The 20,943-nt window shown below is 35.2% G+C and overlaps 1 protein-coding gene across 2 annotated transcripts in view; it reads right to left on the bottom strand.

Moving 5' to 3' along the window:
* The window catches only part of LOC149788400 (ATR-interacting protein-like), a 73,348-nt gene that overhangs the window by 34,037 nt on the left and 18,368 nt on the right, over positions 1-20,943 (bottom strand). For both annotated transcript variants that reach the window (XM_089974357.1, XM_089974358.1), the window contains exons 5-9: positions 18,198-18,263; positions 16,900-17,086; positions 10,991-11,567; positions 2,280-2,414; positions 1,535-1,623 (exon numbers count right to left, since the gene is read on the bottom strand). In XM_089974357.1, coding sequence (XP_089830483.1) covers positions 1,535-1,623; positions 2,280-2,414; positions 10,991-11,567; positions 16,900-17,086; positions 18,198-18,263 — 1,054 coding nt within the window. The remainder of the gene's footprint in view (positions 1-1,534; positions 1,624-2,279; positions 2,415-10,990; positions 11,568-16,899; positions 17,087-18,197; positions 18,264-20,943) is intronic.

The following is a 20,943-nucleotide window of genomic DNA, read 5'->3' as shown; positions in this document are numbered from 1 at the left end:
AACATGAAGGAGCATTCATGATGAATTGTTTTACATGCATGTACACATTAACAATTCATATTTTATGTAAAAAAATAAACTCAATAGCAAATCAAGATTTACAGACATAAAAACATCTATAGCTGATTCCAATTAAAAATTAAATTAAAAAAGCATGTTAAGAGAAAATTTATTTGAATAGATGTCAAAGCACAAATAAAAAAATTCATTGGAGAATGATCTCAATTATCATATGATGAGATGCCGTGTCATTTATATGCAGCAAAAACTCAAACTCTTCCAAGTTTGACAGGTGCTCTTTTGTACATAGTAAGGGAACCACAACAGCTCAGTTGGTTGAGCATCAGGCTTACAATCAAGGCATTTGCACTGTAGAGCGAGCTAAGTCATACTTATGGGCACATGTTGTTCTCTTCCCAATTTATGTTTCACACAAGATTACTGTATCCCTGCTCACTTTAATCCATCCCATAAATACAAAGTCCCTGCAATAAAATTTACTGTACTTAAACCTCTTTAGTTTTACCAGAGCATGTCTAAAGAAACACACCCTACAATTCTGATCAAAACTGGCTTCCGTATATTTGTAAGGATGTCACACCATTGCTAGAAAAGCTATCCCAAACCCAATTTTGACAGAGTATGTCCCAAAGTATATTCCTACCAATTTGGATTCAAACTGGCCCAATAGTTTTTGAGAAACTGGAAACAGTATTTTAGATAGATGGAAGGACACATTGTCAAAGGGCCATGACAAACTCACATGGCCTTTGGCCATGCACTGAAATAAACTAAACATAATATAACCAATTAAAGTACTTTTTCTATTTCACCGAGTACATTGATAATGATGAATCATTCCAAGGGATGTTCCAGTAAAACATACCTGGGACACAGGAAAGGCACTTTTAATATGGGGGTACTCAACCTTAGATGCAATTTGGAATCTTCTTATTACTTTAATATTGACTCAGTGAAATCAAAGTACCCTGGCATATATTTTAAAAAGAAAATGTCTTCCCTGGGAACAATGTATGTTTAAATGGAACAGCCCTAAGCCATTTTTATTTTTTTCTAAAGAAAAAAAGATTAAATAAAATAACTGGCATCAGTTTCTTCAACAAAAGTATAAGGACATTATAGAGATTATGAAAAATTATTGGGAGCATTTGGGTTTAGAAAATATGAGGATTTTATAAGGATTTATATAAAGTGGTGACTGGAAGGACTGTATCTTGTGAAAATACAAGTTCATGTGATGACAAACGGCCCTTCTGCATATCAGAGATGACTAATTCTGACCCTGTGATGCATCCTGTAATGATGCTCATGTTCAGGAGGTTTAAAAAGTGAGATTTATATAAATAACTGACTTTGTATTTTAATGATTTTACCAGGGGGTTGGTTGGTTGGTTTATAAACTTACTTTGCACTTAATTACCCATTATTGTGCTGACTGATGTGCTATATACAAACATACATACATACATCAGCTTTAAAAAGATAATTAGCTACGTTTTTATTAAAAATTTACCACTCCATTTGATCCTCATCTGCGTGTTCTGCCAATTCTGTAAGAACATCTAGAGCTGTCTTTACAACCTCAGTATTGAACAGATGGCCCTGTAAGAACCACACATAATATGACTTATCTACAAAGCAAATACCTCATGGAAAAAACCTAAGAAATCAAGAAACAAAATTCTATAAATCATGATATATCAACATTATTCAATTTTTCAAATGAAGTAAATCCTGTTTTTTTTTAAACATTACATATATCGGTATTAACTGAATAATCCTTGCAATCTTTACCTTCAAATTTTAAAAAAAAAAAGTTTCCTTGCTAATTCCAGGACAACCTGATGCTCATCATGATTTTATGATTTATTCCATCACAAAATTTGACAGATATTGGGTGGAGACTAATATAAGAACAAGGTATGGAAATGATAATTGTATAGTTTAATGCAGGCAATAACATTAGGCTTTAAAACTGCCAATTATTAGCACCTAAAACACTTTCTAGTATTTTTCTCTGTTCTTTTGAAATTTTGTGTTTCCTAGGACTGGAGGACATGAGGACACACACTGTAATTTCAGTCAAAGTGAAATGGTATGAGCTTATTGGTTTGTTCATTTATTGTCACATAATAGTACTATAAAACTTTACCCATTACACACTATTTGAGAATATCCAAATGACAAATATGATTGTTTCTGTGAATTACTTGGGGCGGGGCATAGCAGTCAAAGCAGTTCCTGTTATTTTTGTTTACCTTCTCTCCTGGGTTGGCCAGTTTTCTGATTTTTTCTAACAAATTCTGACTGTGTAAAAACTGTCTGGTGACAGGGCAAGCAATGTGTGATCCAGAAGATTGCATGGACTCTGGTTCAGTTTCTGTTTCCTCTCCCTGAAATAAATGAACCTTTTAATCACATTATAAAAGTCTTCCCGAGCCTACCTGTATCTCACAAGGTCAGTGATATTCTGCTTTCCATGACTTTAGGTACCTTAGAACACATACAAGTAATTATCTCTTTTGCTGTTGTAGGGTTTAAAGCCATTTTTCAGCACGTGATAGGCTATACATGGTGGCTAGTATTAATGGTGGAGGAAGAACCCCGGAAAACCTCGGAAAGAACCACTGACCCACGATAAGCTACTGGCAACCTTCCTCACATACCTACGCTGGCTGAATCTGAGACTCGAACAAGCGCAGAAAGAGGTGAGATGGCAGTGATCCGTAACGGAGAGCGCTTTAGACCACTTGGGGCCACAGTATTTATCTCTAACACTGAAGATGCTGGTACCCTTTAAAAACTAGTCTGACTAGGGCAAGCGAAGCTAAGTGTCTATTTTAAGAATACATGATTGATATACTCTAACACAATACCCTCTAATTCCAAGTCAGGACTGCATCAAAATAAACCGCACTACCTCTAGTTTACCACCTCATACATGTGCTACTTTTGGGATAGGCTTCCTTGAGATTTGTCTTCAATTCCAGGTGGTTAATTTATTTTAGCCCAATATAATGCAAGTCTTCTTGCTTAGTTCCAGCCAGACAATTTAAGGCTGGATTTCACACTTACATGGGGTCTATTTGAAGATATTAAAAATGTAAAATTGCCTAGGATCAATACAAAGATGCTTTGGTATGTGCTGAGTTACTGATAATAAAATTATTAGTAAATATGTTTATCAGAGTTGACCTTTAACCCACTGGACGGATCAGTCAGGTGGTACCTTAGAAGAAATAAGTTGTTATTGGATGAGTTGGGTCAGATGAATAGATATTTTAAAATCATAGCTGCCAACCCTCCAGGCTCACAGTTAGTGAAAATAGGGATATAAATTAGTGAATTTTGACATGAATTTGTGAAGTGATCATCGAGTCTGGGAATATTTGTTGGAACAAATATTTAGCATAGTCTCCAGCTGATAAAGGTAGATTGTGTTCAACAAGAAAACTCACAAACAATGCTTCAGCATTGGTAGCTTGCAAGTCTTCCATTGAGAGCTGAAATCTGCTGCGAGTTCTAAATTTTCCCAACCTCTATGTGCTTTTTACTACCAATGTGCTTCCTCACATAGTCTCTGCCACCATGCAAAATGCTAAAATTTGTGGCACACTGCATGCAAAAAGCATGATGTATATCACTGTTTGATGGCAGAATGCATGGCCAATTTTTGGTATATTCCAAACTAAACTTCACTTTTTGTGTCAAACAGTAATTCAAGTCAGTGTTTGTGGCACATGCGTAGAGCAGAAGTCCGGTTAGGCCCCAGTTTCTCTCAAAAGCATTTGTAAAACTACTCTTAAATGTATAGATCAAAATAAACTAAAATGCCTGCTACTGGGCCAACTATACCAATCAGCTATAGTTCCACTAATATCGCGACTAGCAGTACCGGACCGTTTAGGCAATGGCCAATATCATGACTAGCACTTAACGGAAAATCAGTTATTTTATTAAAGATTTAAAATAATTGAGAATTGGGGAATTTGTAATTTTTTGCTTGTGATGTGAATCCATGAATTGCTGAAAAAGTCACGAAATTCATGCCTAAATCGTGAGGGTTGGCAGCTATGTGAAATATTAGACTGAGTAGTAATATCTGTCACATGGAGGTATATTGCAACATATAGATGTAATAGACTCTTGAAGGTGTATATAAGGAGAGAATTGAGCAATCAGATTCCTTCTAATTTAGGAGTCATTTTTATTTCTTGTGTTTATGTTGTAACATGATGTCTGCAGATGTGTTTAATGTTTTAGATATTACTTTATAGGAAAAAAATTTGTCTGGACCATTCAATGGAAACAGAAAGTCCTCAATGGTCTATATAATATTATTTTTGGAACAACTGAGAATTAGTCAAAGATCACAATTCTTGGTGCACCATTACATTTCTGGAATTGAAATTTATATGGAACTTTTAATTCTTTTGGACTTTAAAAGAAATTTTTCAGGATTATTTTGGATTCACATCATAATACTTTAAGTTCCTCTCACATTTTCATTCCAAACTTTAATAATTAAATTATTGTTAAGTTTACAAAATTTGATGGTTTTGCTTCTGTCTGTTACTTAGTTTATAGCTTGTGACATATTTTCACAAACTTTTAAAAGTAAGCTTGACAATGGAATATACAAAATACAAGGCCTGAATGGGAATCATATGAAAACTCTGCTACCTAATCTTTTTACTAGGCTGGTCAACCTTTAGCACTTTGTACAGTGTTCCTGCTAGCGCATAACAGTACATCGCTGTACCATGCCCCTTATTCTGGCAAGTTACATTGCATACTTCTCTTTTACAAATGAAACACTGACCATTTCTGTATAACACCCTCCCCTTTATTGGTTTGTCTTTTTACTTTGTGTGCAGTACTCTACATGTTCAATGCCAGTCATAATTCATCATGCAACATGAAAAAGACTGCACATTAACATATAAAAGGATATATTGTGCAGAGTAATTGGAGTGCAAATATCATGATAGCCGATATAGCCCCCACAGGCAAGATTTCAAGCCCACATCCATTTGGGCATGAGAATGGCATGCAAAACACTAAGATGTGGCTCCAAGAAGTTCTAGATTCAGTAGTCTATAGTGTTTTATCTTCAAATCCTTAGAGTCTGTTCAAACACTGGACATCTAAGTCTCTAAGAATAAGAGGAAGACTAATTATACCAAGCAAGAATTAATGTTTTGTATGACAGGTCCCATAGTCACAAAATTGTAGGGCACAAAGTTAGACTTGGACACAAAACTCCAAAATTCAAAACATTTTTTTTTCCAACTTTGACCTTTATGTAGATATATTATAACCCATTATTTTCATGTTTTATACTGCATTTGAAAAGAGGGTACTGTAGATCAAAAGTCAATTTTAAAAAAATATTCAAAAACATTGAAAAATCTTAAAAGTAACTTAAGTGTTAGGAAAATCTGATCATGTCCTTCAGACATGCATATAGTCATGCATACCAATATTCATGTTTCTACCATAAGTGGTAAAGTCCTAGCCAAAAAGTTCCAATATGTGTAAAACATGGAAATGATGCTTTAATGGCCTGAAAATCTAATCAGATCATCCACATACTGATTCAAAGCAAATAAAATTATGTTTCTCCAACAATACTTACCTGATCACATTACATTAGGATAACATTCTATACTACCTCTGAATCCAGTCTTCCCGGAAAGATGGAAAAATATATTTTTGTCAATAAACATGACATTAGGATAACGTTCTATACTACCTCTGAATTCAGTCTTCCCGGAAAGATGGAAAAATATATTTTTGTCAATAAACATGACATTAGGATAACGTTCTATACTACCTCTGAATCCAGTATTCCCAGAAAGATGAAAAAATATATCTTTGCCAATAAAAATTACATAGATCATGGGAAGCAAATCTTACAGGTTAAGTCCCCTTTCTACCCACTAGGTGGCTGCCTTTTTATAGGTGTTCTTTTACTTGAGCAACACCTTAAAAGATGCTTGTATTGCAGGGAAGGGTGGGAGGGATTATTTTTAATGTGATAAGGTAATACTGGAGAAACACAATTTACTAAAACAAATGTGTTTCCATCAAATACATTGCCTGAACACATTACATTCGTAGGTACAAGGAAAAGGAAATGCTAAGCATCCTACCCTACCTGTGTCACCCAGAAGAAGCTTAATTGTTTATCTAAACGGATGAATTTCTAATTATGTTAGCTTAGAGAGAAGAGTTGTAAAAAAAACTTCCTTCCATAAACAATGTCTTATTTGATGCTTTCTCCAAAGTGTGAGTTATACTTTCAATGCATTTGGGAGAATTACACCAAGTTAATATCTACACTTCTCTACACTGAATTATTCACCCTGAACTGCGAATATGGGAATGTGCGAATGTGTCATGAATGAAAAATTATATGAACTTTATTTGAAGTGTGCCATCAAGAAACACTGCCTTCTCTGTGGAGGACGTCAAGAACTGGGAAATTACTTGGTATAATGTCTGACTGAAGGTGCAATTTCAACATCTTGGTTAATGCCTTCTCTTTGAAAAATTAAGAAAACAGAAAAATAGGATATTTTTTTCTTAAAAAATACAACTCATCTTGCTGAGTTATTTAATCAAACTCTTGTTTATTTTGGCACTATAGCATTATAGTGCTTCAATGAAATGGCACAATTAATGTAACAAATTATTGGCCATATCATGCCAAAGATATGGAAGACAAGTGCCCTTCTCAATGACATACTGATGCAGATGACCTGGTCTGGCCTATGTAGGTATTTAACTTGAGACCTCACATTACAAGTCTCATGCTCAGCTAAATGAGCTCCTGTCGCTCCCAACATAAAGACTGTAAATACAGATTTTTTAAAAAGTTGTTCTTATTTTATCAAATAAAACTTATCTGTCACTTACTCTTGGAAACAAAGCTGATACCATATCTAAATGAAATTTGTCATTATTTTTCACGGATTACAAAGCATATAAATTGGCTTCAATGAATAAGAAAGATATAGGTTAATAAAAATATAAATTTGTATTTCTAGATGTCAGAACTTAAAAGCATGGAAATTTCATTTCTTAGATCAAAAATGAAAACTGAATGTACACAATATATGCACTATTCTAAATAGGACACTAAAAAAAAAGAGGTCTTTCTGCTAAAGCTGCCCTTTGAAACAGGATATGCACATATGAAGTGCCCATTTTCATGTAGGTGGCACCCTGCCCTTTTTAAATCCTAGGTGGTACACTGATTATGTGCATTACTTATGATTTATTTAAAAGTCAAATATGGAAGTTTTTGTTTAATCTTATCTTTCATATCCGATAACCTTTTATTTACTATTATTATGAATTTCTATTGCATCAAAGGCAAAAAAACTGCATTAAAATAGCATGCCCCTCCCAAAAGTTGGTGCAGGTATTACCTGCCCCTAACATATGGAAGTGATCTGTAAGATAAAAAAAAAAAGAAATTGCTAATGTATAGATTATAGTGCAGTGAAACTGCAATAGGTTATCAAATTAACACTCATTCTGTGAAAATTTAAGAAACTGAAGTGATCAAAAATTAGTTATGCCCACTACAGTTACTGAAAGACACTTAGAGAAAGGGCAAGACATGAAGCCAATTATTGGACAGAATTGCAAAAATACTGTACATTCAAATGCTGAGCCAATCTCAGTATATTTTCTCACTTTTTAATTCAGATGCCACATTGAGAAAAATTATTACATCATACTCTCTTTCTTAAGAGAACCTCCTGACATGTAAACCTTAAAAAATAGACAGCAGTTTCTTGAAATTGTGCATGGGAACCCTTCCCACTTGAACTATAACCCGTATCTCCTAATACAACGCTCCCTCGATAACTCACGATCCCGCTTATAACGTGGTGTCTGTCTTGGCTCCCGATTTTTTCCAGAAGAAAATGTATTTAAAATATCTTTAAAATATGCTGAACATGAAAAAATTACGATAAGAATTGATAAATTAAACCTTGATACATTGCTCGTTTTATCATCGAAAATAGTGATAAATGCCCGTAAAAATATAATCCATATTTTGAAATTTGCAAGTTCTAAAGAAGAATTGATTTCAGAGATCTCGAAAATGCTTAATTACCCGTATTTGGACGCCTATTTTTTATCTGGGACACAGAAAATCACTGAGGCGGGAGTCCTCCGTACGCATGTAATAGGTGCGCGGGAAAATGCAAAGATTTCCTGGTCCTGTTTCAGCCACCTGCTTTGTGGGAAAATGTGTTGATCAGTTAACTGTGCTGATATTTACAATGACAGAATTCAGTGACTGAAAGACTCTTTGATGTACTGTTGCCATTTTATAAGAGTACATTAAAAAAAAAAAAAAGAACATGATGCAACAGCTAGGCGGCTAGTTCAAAGGCTTTGACTGGTGGCCAAGTGAGAAAATGTACTGATATTTAGTGATTGAATTCAGAGGCAGAAAGCCCAGTTTTAAAATCCTAGCAAGACCTCTGTTTAAAGATATCATATATTATGTAAGTTTTTATGATAAATAGTTGTCAGTATACTGTAAATGAACAGTCTGGTGAAATTGCGATCAATGAAAACTTCTGGTAAATGCTAACAGGTGGCAACAGAGAATGAAATAAACACCAATTAAACGTCTTCCTGTGTGAAAGTCACGTTCTAATCCTTTAATTCCGTTTCAGTGTAAACATTATAATCACAACATATTCTGTTCATTGAAAATATGAAAAGAGTCAATCGACCGTCACATCGAAACCCGTGAGTACTTCTGTGAGAACCTAATTACATGTACATGCCGGCTTTGTTTTGATCAACAACTTGGGGAAGTGTTTGTTGCATTAAAAAAAAAGTCGATTACAAGAGACCTGGGGTGCTGGATTATGGGTCTTGGAGCTGCCTTTGACGTAAAGCAAAACAGTAAGAGAGACAACGACGATGATAGTGACTTCGAATGTTTCAGTGAAACTGATATCATTAATGCCGAGGCTGTTTGGGAGAAATTCATACAGGCTCATGGTCCTGAGATGGGCGTTTCTCTTGATGATAATGAAGGAGTGGATTTGTGCTGACAATGATTGCCCCACAGCCGAATACACGTCAGATGAAACTATAATTAATTCTATAACGAACAAATTTGCAGCAGAAGACAATTCTAACTGGAGTAACACAAGTGTTGAAAGTGATGCAGACGCAGATGTTGCACCCCCCACCCCTCTGCACAGGAAGCAATCAAATATTTTGCTATTGCCGTAAGGTTGCTGGAGACCCAAAATGTTGACTACGTAAAGCTCATGCAGTTGAGAAATCTGAGGCATTTTGCTCGGCGGCAGAGAAACCAAGGAGTAACACACACAAAAAAATTAACTGATTTTTTCAAAAAGTGAATTGATATTTGTCAAGCGTGGCACAAACGGCAAGTATTAACTTGTTCTAATTTACATTGTTTTAAATTTGTAGACCAATTAAATATGTTAGTACTGATTAACCCTTGTTTTTTTTGGTTTCCATTTTACTTCTATCACGTTCAAATCTATATATCTTTATATCGTCCGATCGACACTGTTTCTCGAAAAGAGTCAATCTTTTGTATATAAAAAACGTCTAATTTGGTTCAAACAATAAAACTATAATGTATCCAATTCAACATAAAAATTAGTGACGCAGTACACAATGTGTAAAGTGGTACACATGTTAAGCGAACGGAAACCACGTGGAATAATGTTTTCGATGATCGTCTCAATATACTGTAATTTATCCTGAAATTAATGTTGTCCTATGAGGAAATAATAAAGTACACTGTTATGAAGAGATATTTATTCACAGTTAATCCCAGAACGATTATAAAGTGAGTATTTAACAGTATAATCTGCCTACCCCCAACCCTTATTTTTCCGTTATGTCGTCAATCACTTTATTGGTTTTGGGCATATTTTATAGGTCCCTCGATAACTCGCGCCTCACTTATAGTGCGGTCGATGTTTCTGGACCCCGATGCGCGCGAGTTATCGAGGGAGTGGTGTATTGTCATGTTCTACTTGATTTTAGCTGCTCTTACTTCTCCACAAAAAACCTATAAAGCAAAGGGTTAAATGACAGTTCAAATTTCTGTACCATATGAAAGGAGCTGACTTAGTTTTTCAATATTCTTCTGCTCTTTCTCTTTCTTGTTAAATTGCCAGATATCTCAATATTTTCTTTTGAAGATTGTCAAAATGATATCTTTTTAATAAACATTTTGACACGGTATTGTTTTGATAGCTATAATATGCTTAGGAAAAAACAGAATGAGCAGTATTAAGGCCTATTCTGAACAGTCTTCATAATATTTCCTGGTCTGACATCAGTAGATCCCTATTTTCTGCGTCTTTCTTCATTTAGGAATTTAAAAAAGGAAATCAACAGCCCTTGTTCTTTTAATTGCAATGCTTTACCTTATACTGCATAATGGTTCGTTCAAGGATGACACCACACGACAGCCAACTGAGTCTTAGTCAAGGGAAATAATGAAGTCAATAATTTTGGACAATTTAACTTATTAATTTCAATGGCGAATTTGGTGAATTCAGCTGGAGGATATCTTGCCATAGAAACAGATTTTTAAGCTGTATATTAGGTTCTACAAAAAGATTGAAAAATTCAAATTTTGATGATTTTCAGCACAATTGACCTTTAAAGTACCTTCTGATCCATCCATACCTTAATTCTGCAATATCCCTAAAATAAGTTTGATTTTTCTACATGCCTGGTAATTATATTTCACGAATCTCAAGACTTTGTAGAAGGGGGAAAATACAGCTGATAAAAAGTGACTCATTTTATTCAAGTATTCTGTTCATTTTTACTGATTCTTAACAAAAAAATGTCAGGACAATTCTGTTGCTCACCAAAATACATACCAATCAATAAATATCAGTATCTATATATAGCTCAATTAGGAAATATTTACCTTGTTTAACTTTTTTTCCTGTATTTCTCTTTTCTCTGTCTCTGTCCTGGAATCTGTTGAATCATGTTTCTCAAGTATCACATTCTGCACAGCAGGGCAAACTGATACCAATTTGTGCAAAACATGCAGAGATGTAAGGGCCAGTTGTTCTAGATTATTTGCAAATACTGCACTGTCCCGTAATAACATATTCAGTGAGCTTGTTATTGAATCCAATGGACTCTCAAAACTGCTGCTAGACTTTGAGGAATTTACCGAGGCTGATGGACTAGTTAAGTTTAAATTTTCAGTGGAAGTCCTCAACATGTCCAAATAGTGGGTCAGATAATCATTTAACAAAGGTAAAATCAATAATGTGCAGTTCTGAGCCGAGTTGAGATAACTAATTCTTTTATTTGCTATTGCAGTAGATGTAGATGCAGTCGGATGGCATGGATATATGATAGGATCAAGATTATCTCCCCTTAACAGGCAAGTGAGTCCTTGTACAGCTAGATAGTAATGGTCATCTGAAACTATCGTCATGAAATCCTGTTTTCCAGCTTGAACTGATGTAATATTCTTCAGCTCTGACAACCTGAAATGGAGATCATTTTCATCTTAAAATCTAAAAATCCTTTTAATGTACAGGTAAATTTTAAAGGAATATATATACAAATAATACTATCATACAGGTTAGAGAATTTTTAACTCGTACTCTACAGAGATTCGAACCCAGGTCCACAGGTAAATGCACCCACTGCCTTGCCTGCACACTCAAGCCCATATTCCCTCACCAAAAAAATGATGTTACTCAATCAGTGTTATATGCACTCATGTGTAGCAGACACACTCGTATGTTGACCTAGTAATTAATTCTCATTTAACTATAGTCGTTCCAGATTCCTATGAATTAAATCAGGGTATATAGAATTAATTATAGAGAATTATACATATATACCAGACAGAAAGGAAAGTGATATCCCTGGATTCTATAAAAGAATGCTTGATAATAGTAGGCAGAACGAATATTTTAATACAAATAATACTATCATACAGGTTAGAGAATGTTTAATTCGTACTCTACGGAGATTAGAACCCAGGTCTGCAGGTAAAAGGCACCCACTGCTTGCCTGTAAGTAATCAGATTATCTCTATTGTTGATACATGTCTCCCAATGTCAAGTTTCCATTACTGAAAGAAGTGTTGACTGAAGTACATTTAACAGTAAGATTAATATTATATCATTGTTTATAAAAGACAACATTTACAAGAAATGGGCTTAACAATGTTATGATAGAGTTTTGGGCTTCACACATCTGTCGAGTTCTTCTCTTTCATGATTACAACCGGATGTAATTGTCAAGATTATAAGAGGGTCAGCATAGGCTAAAAATACATTTTGTGCATTAACACACACACAGAGAGAAATTAACCTTAACCTTGAACAAAACAGGGTACCAGACAAAGACCGAAAATCACATGACAACATATTATCACATCCTTTAAGAAGGCATTTCATACACTCAACAAAAGTTTTGTCTGCATAATTAAATCGCATACAGTTAGCAACATCTGAATAAATCAATACCAAACATTAACATGTTATCATGTAAACAGAGATTCTACTCCACATCGGGTGCGGTGGGGAGGGGGTACTTGCCTAACAATTTTATGTAGAAAAGAATCGAATAAAACAATTATATGTTGAAAAGACTCAAATAAACAACATCATAACCAATAAGGAGGTTATTCAGCAGTGGTGGGAAAATGAAGCAAATGGAAAGAGAATTATGTATCTACCCAGATTTAAATGATGCTTTTGAATGGTTCTGCAATGTGCATGACAACAATACCAGCTTTCATATCACACTTATGCCAAGAATAAGAACTATTAATGTATATTCAGTTGAAATAAGTCTATTAGTATAACAGGAAGAACCTTTTAATAATTAATGTTACTTTTAAATGGAGATATTAAGAGATTTGAAGTATGTAGCTTTCTTACTATGTATATTGCATATACTTCTCACAAAAGATTTACTTCCCCTCTGGAAATACCACCTGTTGTATAAGGCCACTTTCCCGGTGCAGAAGAGGTGGCTGTATAAGAGGGGGACCACTGTATCAGGAAAAATGTCCCATAAATGGTAAGTTACTACTAGAGTGGATCAGTATGGTTTCCAGGAATGTATCTGCATGGAAGAACCTGCTTCTATTATGATTAAGTGAGTATTATGTAGGAAACACAATTTAGTCTAATAATTGCTTTCATCTTCAGATTTGTCACCTATTCATATTATGTTTTGGAGAATAGGTAAAAGAAGCACTGCACATAGCTATCCATTGACACGGGACACTGTGCTATCCTGAACCACAGTTAAGGGGACACACAATTTCAAAGAAACAAAGAAAAGTATTGTCAGAGATCTTGAATTTTGTAATAAAAGCTCAAACTACCCATTTACTTTTTGTAGCATAGAAATCTTAAAGTTTAGATCTATCATCTATTCAGTTACTGACACAATGTTCCATCTTTCTCTGCTTTTTATAGCCTAAGAGCAGGTAAGAAATTATAATCCTCAACTCTAGGACCACTTCATAAAACACTTCTATCATTTGATAATCTATCATACTGCACTGTCTTTGTATGCTAAATGCACATTCACATGTTGATATCTGGCAAGAAAAGACAAGAACAAGCTGCATTAACTTAAGCAGATTTGTAAATTTGAAGAATGAGTGGCTGTAAGCATTTTCCGTAGTGTTGGAACATTGTACTTGGGATAGTTACCACCTCTAGCTACTTCTTTCACAAAGTTCCATTTCTAAAGTGCCAATCTGGCATCATGCGCTGGTTGATACTGCAATTGTCCTACTGTTTTCACAGTAACCATAGTAATCAAGAATCATCTGAATTGCCATTTGACACAAAATCATTCTGTAACACAAATGAGATGTCTCTCATTGATAATGCTCCCTTTGCTGATGTGAGTTAATGGGTCTCTGTAGGATATCTTGCTTCAAGATTTTTCCTCATGTGAATTCTGTATCTGCAGCAAGAGAAAACTCATAATTTCCCTTCACAGATTTCAAAGGGGTAAACTATTCTGCTCTAGCTGTTCTGAGTTTTCTCCATGAAGGTTCAGCATTTCTTCTTTAGGTTGGAAACCTGCATAATGGTTGATTCAGCAGGAATAGGGAAAGCTGAGATGTCCTGAAAATCTCTGCCAAAAAAGACGGGAGGTTGTTGACCTATGTTTGAGGTGAGTTATCAAGATTATGTGGTACTCAGATTTCCTCAATTCTACAAGATTTTGGAATCTGAGGAAAACTGATAAAAGGATGATCAATAGTAATTTTCCATACTAAGAGCAGAAATTTCATTCAGAGTTCAAACGTTTCAGCAGTCTCACACTGCCTTCGGTGACTATTGTTGATCACATGACCTATAATGGTCATGTGATACAAGGAGACTGGTATAAATGGGTGGTAATTCAAGCCCCTAGTCTGTTTAGTGTTGGTCGCAAAAATTTTATTCTAATCACCATCTGGAACACAAGAGGTCAGTAGTAAGATCTTTAATGCACCGAGCTAACTCCCTAGTCTCTGATGAGACAGACTGACTGGAGAAAGTAGAGCATGTGAAATCAGCATTAAGGGTAAATGGCTATCCAGAGTGCATTTTCAAACTTCAAAAAAAGTGGAAAAAAACACTACACAAAACCAGAAGCAGCCCAAATGGAACCAACACTGGCATGCCATTTATCTGTGATACATCAGAAGTCCTAGCCAGAGTATTCAGACAACATGTGATCAATGTATACCACAAACCATACAACTCTTCAAGGCAATCACTTACACATGTGAGGGACAAAGCTAAATAAAATTGAAAAAATGTGGTGTTGTTTATTATATCAAATATAGTGACTGTGAGAAAGATTACATCTGGAAAACAGGCAGAGTGTTAGAAACCAGGATTAAGGAACACATCAGTAGGGAGTCATCGGTCATACATGAATATTGCAGCAATGTGGGCCATTCCATCATCCCCAACCAAACCAAGGTGATCGCATCAGAGGACAAAATATGGAAAAGGAAAGTTGTTTTTGTTGTGGGGTTTAATGCCATTTTTCAGCACACGATAGGCTATGTATGGCGGCCAGTATTAATGGTGGAGGAAGAATCCCGGGAAGAACCACCGACCCAAGAGAAGAAAAGGAAAGTGAAGGAGGTAATCGAAATTCGACAGCAGGGCCAACACTAAACAGGGGCCAGTGGCTTGAATTACCACCCATCTACAGCAGGCTCCTCATATCACTTGACCATTATAAATCATGTGATCAACATTAGTAGCTGATGAAAGCAGTGTGATGTTGCCAAAAATGTATTGCTGAGTATGGAAAATTACTACTGATCATGAATTATACAGAGTGAGGAAGCAACCTTTTCATTTTGTAAAGGCATGTTTAAGTGAGGCCATTACAGTTCAGGAAAAGAGCATCAGCTACCCAGGTTTTGGATCTAAAGCTGGTAAGATAAGAGTTGGGAGCTTGGCATTCATCACAAAGAGGACTGCAAAGGGCAACCCCAGGTACAGATTTGACTGAAGGCTGAATTCTGAAAAGACTGCGCTGTGTGGATCAGGTGATTCCATTGGGGCAGTGAAACCACTGGCAAACTTGAGTATGCCTGAGATCTGACATACTTGCATGGTGAGGACAGCATCTGAGAAGACCCCATATGGAAAGGCTGAGATATGGAGACTGGTTTCTGTCTTGACTTCTGAAACAGTTACAATGATCAGAATAACAAAAGTGACCCTTCCAGAAAACATTTGCCAGGATCTAAAGACATTTCCTGTTCCTTCATCTCCATGTGCATATGTGTGTGATATAAGTGGTGCAATCCTAAAAGGCCAAATTCTGCTTGCTTAGAAGGAGGGTAGGAGATCGGCATTCAAGCATACCAAATATTTGCCTGGCAATTTAACCTTCAGTATATCCATCATGAACTGGACAGGTCCTCCCATTTGCTGAAATGGCACTTGATATCATCCAAAACTTTGTTCAATGGGTCTGATATGGAAAGTTTTGGATGGTATGAGGACTGAAGTGAGATACATGTGGGGCTCATGAATCAATAGTGTGGGCAGTAGAACTCACAGCTGCACTTAGAAGACACATGGGCTCATGAACCAATAGTGAGGGCAGTAAAATTCACAGCTGCACTGAGAAGAGACATAGGCTCATGAATCAATTGTGTGGGCAGAAGAATTCACAGCTGCACTGAGAAGACACAAGTAAAGAGTTTCCCTAACAAGGAAGGATATAATTTTTCAAGTTTAGTCTCTGTAACAATGAAGGCAACTGTGGGGATCATTATGTGTTGAAGCTCATGATAGCTTGAGTGACAACAAGACTGCTGGTGCCCACATTCTTGTCAATTGTGCATTATGGCTCTCTCACTGAGTCTGTTGTCAGTGATGGCTGCCTTTACATGCTTATACCCAACATAATCGTAAGTTCCATGCATGGCTTGATTTTCATCCCATACAGGTACAGTGAGAGTCTTCAACCAAATTGAACTGCTTGTACCCAACATGCTTAATCCTGCTTAATGGGCTGATACCTGTAAACAGTGAGAACAGAAAAAATGGCATACACAGGTGAACAGGATGCCAATTTGTTTTTACAAATGCCAAAGGAAATTACAAGAACAAACTTGCAACATGTAATAACAGATCATTTACTTAAAAAAGAATTGACAAACAAGTTCGAGTACCAAGATTAACTGAAAGTACTCTAGACCAAACACTTAAATGATGAAAAACTAAATTTCATTTGGCATGGAGAATAAAAAACCTCAAGAATGGAAAAAAGAACAAAAATGTCTCCAAGTTATCTGTAGATGATTAATAATTGTGTCACCTTCTCTTTGGGCCAGTAGGAGATAGGAGAAAGCTGCTGGTATCTCGTTGAAAATGTACATTCTGTAAATGGACAAAGGTGGACGGGGTCTGAAGCAATCCCACAATACCCCTGTCTGCCACCTTGCCTGAAGCATCAGGTCTGACTTCAATTAGTGATGCTACAAGATGGGCTCCTGACTGCTGGTCTGAATTTAAAAAAGAAAAACAAATGTTAACCATGGTCTGATGCATGGATGGAGGAACAGAATGCTTGATGGATTAACAATGGTAGGACTATATAATGCTACCACTATCATGTTGAGTCATAAAAAGTGTTGCCAACAGTGTATTATAGTTATTTGTTGGCTTTAATTTACAAAAGAATTAACTTGTGCAGTTATTTAAACTTTCAAATTTATTTATCTACCTCAAATTTCATTAAAAATTAATAATTATTCTTTTAAGCACAATGTTGATAATTATGATCTGTAACAATATGACTTTTAAGTTAATCTGCAGAAATAAATGTTTTCTTGATATATAAGCAACAATTCAATTGGAACAACAAAAAAAGAGGTATTCATGTTTTTATTTCACATTTAAAACAAAAAAAAGAAAAAGAAACAAAAATGTCTACTTACCAATAGTTGAGATTTTCATGAATTAACATAAATATTACCTTTTACTTTGTGTAGCATATAAAATTCCTAGCAATTAACAAATATTACCTTTTACTTAGTGTTGCATATAAAATTCTTAGCAATTAACATAAATATTACCTTTTACTTCGTGTTACATATAAAATTCCTAGCAATTAACATAAATATTACCTTTTACTTCATGTTGCATATAAAATTCTTAGCAATTAACATAAATATTACCTTTTACTTCGTGTTGCATATAAAATTCTTAGCAATTAACACAAATATTACCTTTTACTTCGTGTTACATATAAAATTCCTAGCAATTAATATAAATTTTTACCTGTCTGCCAATTATTAATCTGTGCTGAATTGATTGACAAAGGATTTTTCCAGCACTGATATATGATGAAGGATGTCTAATTCTAATCTTTGATTTGGACCCCTCCCCCCCAGGCCTGATGTGTTACTACATGTTATGAGAGCTAACTAATGGAGGCAGGAGCCATGGTGCTTCAATGACCAGTGTGCCAGATTTCCAAACCAAAAGAAAGCTTTCTAAATCTCATCATCAGATTAGCACCTGTGTCCAGCTGGTTACTGTGGTATGTCTTTTGGCAAGGCACCTGACATTACTTATCTTCATTCAAAATAACATACACCATTTGCAACTTACCCTCAACACCTTTCAATCTCAGATTTAGCTTTCTTTTCCTGGCTGTTGCATCTTCTGTCATAGTACCTACAAATGTGATGTTCAAAATTACAGAATAAACAAAATATTCAACCACTTACTTTTTTTTTAATGCAGAACAAATATGGATCATTTGGTGTTGGGACAGATAGGTATTTATTGATAGGTGGCTGAGTAGTAAGTTTGTTCTTTGCTGTGACCTTGCATCAATGACTCTTTTTTCATCTTTGGTGCAAGAAAGTTCCATTAATGGCATATTAAAAAGATCCAATATTATAGTTGACATTACACTGAACTGAATGCATTCCAGCCTAATGAATAGAGTGCACTCATTGCCAAAAATCACCAGATGATCAATTTCACTGGCTGACAAGATTGTCTCACTGATTTTGATTAGCTTGGTCACCAAAAGAGAGCAAATGATTCATGATTACTGATGAAATCTTCATAAAAAAAACAATGCTGCATTTATTACCAAAGGATTGGGGGGGTTGGGGTTTGACATTAACACATTCTTTATTGAGTGGAGTGGTTAACTGAGCGGGAATCAAATCCTTGTATCGATAATAATACATGTAATAAGGGGCTGATAATAATCATACACACCTAGGCCATGGATTTGCTGATTTTTCTAATGGTATTCACTTTTCCAGCAGTATATACATGGAATCAGTCAACAGTTTGCAACAATTTCCTTGTCAACTAATCCAACCCTGATAGCAGACATGTTTATTTAGAAGACAATGAATTTTTAGACATTCTGATTTAGTCTAATTCCACAACAACTGATTCAAATCGAGTAATGCTGTAAATTTATAGCAGACATTAATTAATGATATGAGTACATGTGAAAATGTGTTTGAATTTCTTGAATAAACTAGAAACAGGTAAAGTATTTGCAAGCATTGGTCGTTTTCTACATTACTTGACTTTTGACATGATAGTGGCCAAACTTTGTCCACTTCTAGAATGAACGCTGGAGGGGAGAAGACTTTTAATGTGGGTGGGGGGTTGTGGCACAGCTAAATCTTTAAAGTATTAAAACTAACTTATAAATCTTTCTTTAAGAATGCAATTTCAAAAATTTCCAATCTCTTTAGATTTTATGGTTCATGCATGCATACAAAATAATTAGTTATCTGATAAAATCTCTTTATTATTGTGTTTACTTTTATCCCTAACATATTTTTAAAGTTTTGATTGATGTCCTTGTATGATACAAGACTAGACACATTACATTACAAAGAAAATTAACAGATGCAGAGTGTTCTCCAGGAAACATGCCATCTAATTTAATGATCCCCACCTTTAAAATAAGTGAGCAAGAAAAGCATGCACTGATTTTAATTAATATTCAATAGCTCATACTGATCATGTATTGAAACTCAACTATAAAAATCAAGCACTTATTACTTTATATATTATATACGCTTGCTCGTAGGCCAAGTCAAACTGTAAACAACATACTCGTATCTGCCATCATGCACCAGCAGATCAGGGTCTATGTTGTTTTGTATAACTATTAATCCTAACCAATGGCATAAACCCAGTTTTCTGCTAGGCTAGTGCATTATATGAGAAGAGTTCTGGGTCTGAGCAAGTTGTAGTTGGCAAGTACATATAGTAAGTGACATTTTGCAACTGAGAAATAAGACCATATGATAAAAATGTCTTAAAGAGATAAGTGGCAGAAATCTAGTTTTTATTATGAGGCGACGTCTCTCCTATTAGCTCTAATGGTAGAAGCTACAGCTACCAGAAAACAGTGATGTATATGTATTTATGTGCATTTAGCAGCACATCAGCACAATAATGGCTACATCATACCAATTAAAAGTTGTAAAAATGTAAAACTAAAGAATTTCACAAAAATATTTAAGATACACTCATCCAAATAATTTCAAATTGATATACTACTGGAGATAAAAGTAATAATGCTAAAATTCAGTAATATAAAATATAAAGTTAAATAATATGAACTTCTAAATTGTTTTTATATAAACTGCATACCCTCAAACAGTAACAAGGTTTTCTTTGTTGGTACATCAGAAAGTTCAATAGTTTATATAAAAACAACTTTTGTCTCATGGGGCAGAAGTTGATACAGTCCACATGAACATGTTCCACTGTCAGTGGATGCTTGAATGAATGCACTCTGGTCTTGGGTCATCCTTAAGGAGCATGCATGTGTCATGTATATGTCATATATGCACTCTGCACAGTACAACCTACATCTGTGTTTTGTCCTATAAGGGATGCCACTCTCCACTCATGGATTGATGTTATAAAGTTTGCTAGTGGAATTTTCATTCCACATATTTTGGCTAAAATATCGAATATGCTGATTTATATACCATACAAAGTCACTATAAGTCTATCTGCAAACAACAAAGATCCATATCTGTCGTAGCATAATGTACCTGCAAAACTGGGTCTATTTTGTTCATTCTGTTATTACTACTAACAAACTGTACAGATCCAGATCTGCTGGCACATTATGCAGTGGCAGATCTGGGTCTGTGCAATTTGCAGTTTTGATTCATCTTATAAGCGAGTACATATGGTAATATTTGAAGTCAGCATATGATATCTACTATTCAGTAGTGGATGACTGCAGGGCAGCTTTGACTTTTTAATCTGCCTTTTCATTACCTTTAATACACTGATCTGATATCGCACAGTACAGAATGCTTCTTCCTGATTGTGTCCTGTTTCTTTAAGATCTTTA

Source organism: Sinohyriopsis cumingii, chromosome 11 (assembly GCF_028554795.1).
Source record: "Sinohyriopsis cumingii isolate HCF-2022 chromosome 11, ASM2855479v2, whole genome shotgun sequence".
Classification (NCBI taxonomy): Eukaryota; Metazoa; Mollusca; class Bivalvia; order Unionida; family Unionidae; genus Sinohyriopsis; species Sinohyriopsis cumingii.
This window is presented reverse-complemented; position numbering and strand designations above follow the sequence as displayed.